We start from the raw sequence: 8,784 nt of genomic DNA, 5'->3' as shown, positions 1-8,784 counted from the left end.
GTTACATTTATTATGTTTTTAAGTTAGAAAAGTAGATTTTAAATGTAATTTGATGCAGATATTAACATGGGATGTCTTGTCTTTGACCTACGTGCTTATTTTTTTAATGTCATTAGAACTTCTATTCATCAAGTTAAGTCTTTTATACACACTTTTTATTTAGATAAATACAATGGAAAGTCATTTAAAACTCGAACAGGTCGTATCAGAAAAAACAGAATGGCACACAATACCATATTTATCATTACAGACTGACTGAAGAGAAAAACAATTCAACTTAGCCCTTTTTAATATAACACTACATAATATCAAAACTCCAACAGGTCATTCAGATAAAAACAGAATGACACACAATACCATAATTGTCATTATAGACTGAAGAAAAACAATACAACTTAGCCCTCTGTAATATAACAAAGCTGATAAATCTTTTTTTTTTTAGTATTTTTACAGATTTTTCCTTAACAAAAATGTTTTGGAAGTAAACACTTTTGTTGTCTTTAAAATGTGTTTAAGTTAGAAAAGTAGATTTTAAATGTAATTTGCCGATACTCACATGGGATGTCTTGTCTTTGACCTTCATGCGTATTTTTAAAATAAAAAAATATTATTAGATCTCATATCCACCGAGTTCAGTCTTTTATACACACAATTTACTTCTATAAATACTGTGGAAAGTCATTTAAAATTCAAACAGGTCATTCAGATAAAAATAATGACACACATCACCTTGTTTTTCATTGTAATATAGTTTTTGGGCAGTAAATATGGCCTAAACCAATATTGTCTAAACTTTTTTTTCTTTTCTTTTTTTTTCTTTTTTTTAGCAAAGAGCCATTTCTGAAGTTTTTGGCAAATGCATTTTAAAAGAGCCATTGGGTGTGTATGTATGTATGTGTACATATACGTACGTACATACATACATACATACATACATGCATACATACATACATGCATGCATAAAAATACAGGTTTAACCAACCTTTATTTATGTCCATGCACAACTCCAAAATAATCAAATATGGTCTCTGCCAATAGCTTATTGGTTAAGCGCAACGACATATAGCACCATGGTGCTCACGGCGACCCGAGTTCGATTACTGGTTCAAGGTCCTATGCTGATCCTTCCCCTTTCTCTTCTCCCAATGCTTTCCTGTCTGTCCTCCACTATCCGATCCCAATAAAAGGTGAAAAAAAATAATTATAAAAAACAAATATGAAGCATTACAGGTTGAGTAAGTTCATGTGTCAAGAAAGGACAATTTTTAGATTTTTTTTCTTTTCGTCATCACCACTCATCAATGTTGTTTGAATTTATGTGCACAAGGTTACCATAAAAATGTAAGTTGTTTGCCGTTTATTGGTGTCACGATTCAAGTTAATCCACAGTGCCACACACGTGCATTGGTTGAAATGTCCTTTTATTCTTATTCGTTTTGCTGTGAAATATACAATGAAAAGGTAATTGTAATGTATTTTCAATAAGAAACTGATTTCTAGTGACAGTTATAGTTTTTAAAACTTTAAAATGTTGTTGAAGGGAGACAGCTGGAGAGCCACATATTTTTGGTCAAAGACCCACATGTGGCTTCAGAGCCATGGTTCCCTACCCCTGTTCTAAACCTTTACTGAAAATGATGTGGTGATATTATGGTGTTGTAATAATAAAACTGTATTTTGTGTATATAAAACAAACTCTCTAATAAGGTATTAGGCCTACAATGTATATGAAAATAACGTGTAATTATTTTGTACCTGGTGGTGGTGTGGAAAGACCCCCCCTCATGATTGTGAAGCGATGTGTGTATGTCCATGCATGATAAATGTGCTCTACAAATACATTACATTACATCATTTAGACTTGATTGGTACCATGGTAAGGTAAAATTTATTGTACCTTTGAGTATAACATACATACCATGAGATGTGGTTATGGCGTTTAAATTTCTCCGGAATTACCATCTGGTACCATGGTGTCAGTGTAGAATTTATTTTTGCATATGGAAAAATATGATCAATACATAAACATTTATAACCTCATGAGCGTGCATTATTGACAATTTTGTGGGTGAGAGATATTCTACATTTTCATAATAATACCAAATAATCTTTCGCTTATTTACATGTGCAATTTTGCAAATGAATTGATTATAGCCGCGTGTCTGATAATCCATGCAACATTTGCATGAGAAACAGTAAACAGTGTTGAAAGCTCTTACTGATAATTTTGTGAGACATTCTCAGAACATTATACTACCAGTCAAAAGTTTGGGGTTAGAAGTTTTTTTTAAATGTTTTAAAATAAGCTTATCCTGCTCACCAAGGCTGCATTTATTTAATCGAAAATAGAGTACAAACTGTAAAATTGTAAATTGTATATATATGTATGTATGTATGTATATTAGTTGGTGGGTGTGTAGTTAGATAGATGGTTGTTGTTCTAATATTATTTAGATATTAAGATATTATTAGTACTTGTTTCAGAACGTTTATAATTCAGTGAAAACCTTTCTCACAATGTTAACAAAATATATATATTTTTAATAGAATTTTAACCTAATTATATCATGAAGAAAAAAAGGTTAATTCAGACATATGTTTTTATGACATAATTCAGTTCAATTCAATTCAGCTTTATTTGTATAGCGCTTTTACAATGTCGATTGTGTCAAAGCAGCTTCACATAAATGGTCATAGTAACCGGATCAGGGTAGTTCAGTTTTTAGTGTTTAAGTTCAGTTCAGTTTAGCTCAGTTTAGTGTGGTTTAAAATCATAACTGAGAGTCCAAACACTGAAGAGCAAATTCATTGATGCGTAGCTTTACCAATCCTGAACCATGCAAGCCAGTGGCGACAGCGGAGAGGGGAAAAAAAAACGTTACCGATAGGAGAGTGAAGAAAAAAAACCTTGAGAGAAACCAGACACAGTTCGGCACGACCATTTTAATTTCTCTGCTGGTCAAGTCTTGTGCAGAGCTGCAGTCTCAGAGGTGAAGGCTGGAAGCTGAGAGTGTGTCTGAGCCTCAGATGTTATCAGGAAGGCTATTCCAGAGTGTAGGAGCCATAAAGAAGAAGGCTCGACTTCCTTTACTTTGCTATTCTAGGTACCACCAGAAGCCCTGAGTTTTGAGATCTTAAAGAGCGAGTTGGATTGTAGCGAGACAGAAGGTTGGTTAGATAAACAGGAGCTAGATTATTTAGAGCTTTATAGGTGAGGAGTAATATTTTAATTCAATAATGACACTTTACACTCACTGGCCATTTTATTAGGTATACATGTCCAACTGCTGAACTTGTTCCAGCTGTTAGAAAGGCAACAGTAACTCAAATAAACATTTGTTACAACCGAGGTATGCAGAAGAGCATCTTTGAATGCACAACATGTTGAACCTTGAGGCGGATGGGCTACAGCTGCAGGAGACCACACCAGTTGCTACTCCTGTCAGCTAAGAACAGGAAACTGAGGCTAAAATTTGCACAGGCTCATCAAAACTGGACAATAAAAGATTGGAAAATGTTGTCTGGTCTGATGAGTCTTTATTACTGTTGCAACATTCGAATGGTAGCATCAGAATTTGGCATCAACAACATCAAAGCATGGATCCTTCCTGCCTTGTATCAATAGGCTGGTGGTGGTGGTGGTGGTGGTGTAATGTGTGGGGGATGTTTTCTTTGCACACTTTGGGCCCATTAGTACCAATTGAGTATTATGTCAACGCCTACCTGATTATTGTTGCTGACCATTTCCATCCCTTTATGACCTCAGTATACCCAAACTTTAATGGCTACTTCCAGCAGGATAACACACCATGTCATAAAGCGTGAATCATCTCAGACTGTTTTCTTGAACATGACAATGAGTTCACTGTATTCAAATGCCCTCCAAACCACAGTCACCTGATCTCAATCCAAAAGAGCACCTTTGGGATGTGGTGGAAAAGGAGATTCGCATCATGGGTGTGCAGCAGACAAATCTGCAGCATCTGCGTGATGCTATCATGTCAATATGAACCAAAATCTCCAAAATGCAAAGTGCAATATCCCTGGTAGGGCTGTACAATATATCGCTTCAGCATTGATATCGCAATGTGATAATTTGCAATAGTCACTGGTAATTCTTCCAATATCGTGCAGTCCTAATCCCATGGAAGAATTTAAGATTATTAATTCAAAGTTAATAAAATAAAAAATATATATATTTAAAATCTAATATACAATTTTTTAATGAAAAAAGTTTTATTTTTAATGTATTGCATTTTTTAATGTTTATTGAAAATATACATAACATTATGTAGAATGTAAGAATACAAAGAGTATCAGGACATTTTAAACATTTTTAAAGCAAAATAAAAAATAAAAAAACAATAAAAAAACAAATAGAACCCACTTTTCCACCCCCATCTATACAAGACATAATTGTCACAAGCTTGTCAAAACATTTCTCATTTTGATGTTACATAAAGGTAATTGCAATGGTTTATTGAATAAAAACAATAATGTCCAGAAATGATGTCCAAATATATATCATTTACAAATATGATAAAACATTGAATTAAAACAATAACATAACATAAGAGAAAGTAACAACAATAACAACAACAAAGACTAGCAAAACTAACAGTTATTATACGGGATGATCAATTATTAAAGTCTAACAAAAAAGGCCCCAAATATAATCAAAATCTGCAGGCTTTTGTCTGACAGAAAATATTTTCTCAGGGGTACTATAAGACTACAAGCTCATTGATCCATTGTTTTTTTTTCTCAGGGAGGTTCTCAGATTTCAGTTTTATAAGTATACATTTTTAGCTGCAGTGCTTGCAAGCGAAATAAAATAGCTTTTGTGTTAGGTCAATTGAAGTGAACTGATATCACCAAATTTTAGAATGTGGATCAATTTTATTATTTAATATTTTAGAACACGTTGCAATGACAAACGTCCAGAATGCCTCTAAAACTTAGTCTATAGGGGGTGAAATATGTTCTTTGCAAAATATTAAACAAAATTTGTCTGTTTAGTGGATACCAATACAGTTTGTGATGCTTCTAAAAGAGTACTTCAGTTACTATCAGTGTAAGAACACTGTTTGATTCCAATTTTTGCTTTATTAAAAATCTTTAATGTGTTACGTTTCATATAATCTCTTATGGGCAGCACGACGGTGCAGTAGGTAGCACGTTCGCCTCACAGCAAGAAGGTCGCTGGTTCGAGCCATGGCTGGGTCAGTTGGCATTTCTGTGTGGAGCTTGCATGTTCTCCCCATGTTCGCGTGGGTTTCCTCCGGGTGCTCCGGTTTCCCCCACAGTATGTGGTATTGGTGAATTGGGTAAGCTAAATTGTCTGTAGTGTATGTGTGTGAATGATTGTGTATGGATGTTTCCCTGTTATGGGTTGCAGCTGCATAAAACATATGCTGGATCAGTTGGCGGTCCATTCCACTGTGGTGACCCCAGATAGATTAAGGGGAAAATAAATAAATGAATGAATATATGAATGAATGAATAATCTCTTATTGAACTATATAGAGTTGATATTATTATGCAATAGGGCCGCAAAATATTAGCTGACATTGGGATATTTTATTTTTCTGCCATACATATTGCGATATTGAGTATACTTTTATCAGATGGAATAAGCAGCTCTATTTGAAAATAATTCATAATTTTAGATTGATTGGGAGGATTTTGTAGTTTAGTGCATGAAATAAAATAAACCAAATCATTGGCATTGACAAATACATGAAATGCACAGAATTGTATGGGTTTCTGGCAGTCTTGCAGGCAAAATAACAATAAACAACTGTAAAATATCAAATAGTCTACATCGTATAAATACATTTAATCTTTCTTAAAGTTAAAATCTTTATAATTTCTTGCCTGAATGTTTTAAACTGGCTTAAAATGCTCACAGACCTTAAAAACAAATGCAAATGAGAAACATGTTGGTTTATTTTAGTAAAATTGTGCACGGAATCCACAAACTAAATATTTTTTCAAAGATGGAAAATCGAGACTTAACTGCAGATCCTGCGATGTGACTATTGCAATGGGCAAATTGCTATATCGATGCTAAAAATATATATTGCGCAGCCCTATTATGGTCTTCCCATAAAATAAACATAAGTTGCTAATGTGGCAATAAACATATGCATATATGTTCTCTGCCAGTAAACTCTCGTTGTTTTCTGAACAGTATATAAGTTATTACACTCTACTCTGGTTAATCTCAGACCAACATTTTACAGAAGTGCCTGTAGCCTTTTTGACTAATTCGACTTCATTAGTGAAAGTAAAAGGGCATTCGTGACAAACACAATGTCCAGTTCCTCTGTGAGTCTTTCGGTTGTTAACTACATGCAGCATTTAAAATTAGAAGAGGGAGTAAATAAAACACAGCTCAGATGTTAGCGCTTGTTGTAAATGGTTGTGCTGTGGCTTTTTTGATGGAGATGCAACCAAGATTGTAAATTTCAGAATAGCATGTGAAATGTTCTTCTCCACAAAGTCATATCCGTTTCTTATAGTTATGAATAACCTGCCTGTTTGCCAGATTAGAATTGGTCAGTTACACAAACATGAGAGCGTGATGTTAATAATATAGAGGTTTGTTTGCATAAACATACCAGAACTGTTACCTTGAAAGCAATGCATAAAAACGTGAGTTAAAAAAAAATGCATAAATGTAAATGTTAAAATATACTGGATGGTTTAGAGTATTTGATCCTTGCTTAATTTCATTATATTCCTTTATGTATCTTGAGTGTGTCACAAAACATATTCACCATCAAATAACAAAGACTCATTTTGTTTTAAGGCTATTTATGGAACTGCTTAGCAATGCAAACAAGAAACAGAGCGCCACCTTGTGGGCAAATGGAGTGATAGATCCACCAAACTTCTTCTAAAATGAAAGATTTGATGTATTTACATTTTTCTAAATATTTGTTTACTTGTGTTTCCTCTTTCAGTTGATTCGAAAGAAAACTGCATCACTGAAAGAGGATTATGGACTGACTACTAATGCAGGAGGAATGAAAGAAAATGTGAAGAAAAACCGCTATAGGGATATCCTGCCTTGTATGTACACTTATTGATCTTTTAGTCGTAGAAATTCTGTTTTTATGCATTTCACCATATACATTTGGGTGTTTCTAAGAAATACAATAACATGGACTTTATCTTTATTGTTTGCTTCAATGATAACAACAACCTAAAAATATGATTAGCATGAATCTTTGATCATGAATTACAGAAGCACAACACATTTGTGTATGTTACAATATCTCTTAAGCATAGATCAATTAAAAATAAATAAGAATAATACTATCATATATTAGATAATCTATTAGATTAGAGAAACAGGGTGTCTGCTGGATCTTAAAAAGTCATACATTTTAAAATCAAAATTTTAGGCCTTAAAAAGTCTTTTCCACTGTATACATAAAGTTACCCAACTGGACCAACACCTATACAATAAATCTCAATAAAACTCAATCCATCTCAATTGTATTTATTAACTCTATTTACCAATATGGTAAATAGAGTTATTAGTTATTTTATTATTTAATTAGTTTAATTTATTATTTACTATTATTTAAATTAGTTCTCTTTCTTACAATACTGTGTTAAAGTTTTCTATGTATTTATAATCACCTGGTGATGACACTGACCTGGACAGACTGTTGTTTATATGTTTAATTTATTGTTTTTAAAACTGGGTCATTTTTTAAAGGAAATTTCTGAAAAAATGTGTATGTATACAATTAGAGTTGCTTGTTTTGAGACATTAGATTACAAATATGTGGCTAAGAAAAAACTAAATTTGAATTAGTTTTAACCTAGTCATTGGAATTTAAGTGTTACTAAGAAATACAGTAACATAGACATTATCTTTATTATTATTTTTCAACATAGCAACTACAAAAAAAATATGATTATTATGCATTTTACCTTGAACTACAGTAGCAGGGTCTTAAAAATCTTAAAATGTCTTATAATTCAAAATCTAAATGCTAGGACTTAAAGTCACTTACTGATTGTTGATCACTGAATGTTGTAGGTCATAAATCAATTTAAACTGGTCTTAAATTTTAAATGTAAATATAAAATTAGCCAATTGGGCCAACAACCACATGATCCCCAACAATCCATCTCAATTGTTATTATTATTTACCAATATCGTTACAATCCTTACAATAGTGTGTCTGTGCGTGCGTGCATGCGTGTGTGCGTGCAAACTAAAGGTTCTCCTTGTAATTATAACTATGACACTGACTTGGACAGACTGTTGTGCATATGTTTAGTTTCTTATAGTTTTTAAAACTTGTTAGGTTATATTATAAAAGTAGAAAAGTACAAACCTGCAGAAACCCTGAGAAGACACCTACTAAAATATTGTTCAGTGTAACCATAAATTATAAAAATAAAGAATCATTTGATGAATCGCAGCAGAATGACAGTGCAGCCCCAAAACAATTATTTATTTATTTATTTGTTTGTTTGTTTGTTTTATTTTATTTTATTTTATTTTATTTTATTTTATTTTATTTTATTTTATTTTATTTTATTTTATTTATTTTATTTTATTTTATTTTATTTTTTAAATAATTTTATTGATTTTATTAGCTTGACACATACAGTATAACAATAGTTTCCTATTTTAAAAAATGTATTTTTTTATGTTTTGAAACGTAGGTTACCTTGCCATGAAAAGGTGAAGGTATTAATTATTTAAGAGCAAATAAACTCACTTTTGTAGCTCTGCATGGTCCTTGGGGAGCCTTT

At 32.4% G+C, this 8,784-nt stretch overlaps 1 protein-coding gene across 4 annotated transcripts in view; it reads left to right on the top strand.

Moving 5' to 3' along the window:
* The window catches only part of ptpn18 (protein tyrosine phosphatase non-receptor type 18), a 46,535-nt gene that overhangs the window by 560 nt on the left and 37,191 nt on the right, over positions 1-8,784 (top strand). For all 4 annotated transcript variants that reach the window (XR_015497046.1, XM_087263260.1, XM_087263259.1 and 1 more), the window contains 1 exon segment: positions 6,969-7,077. Coding sequence is in view for 3 of the 4 variants with exons in the window: in XM_087263260.1 (XP_087119386.1) it covers positions 6,969-7,077 (109 nt within the window). In the remaining variant the exon portion in view is untranslated.

Source organism: Danio rerio, chromosome 8 (genome assembly GCF_052040795.2).
Source record: "Danio rerio strain M-AB ecotype USA chromosome 8, GRCz13ab, whole genome shotgun sequence".
NCBI lineage: Eukaryota > Metazoa > Chordata > Actinopteri > Cypriniformes > Danionidae > Danio > Danio rerio.
This window is presented reverse-complemented; position numbering and strand designations above follow the sequence as displayed.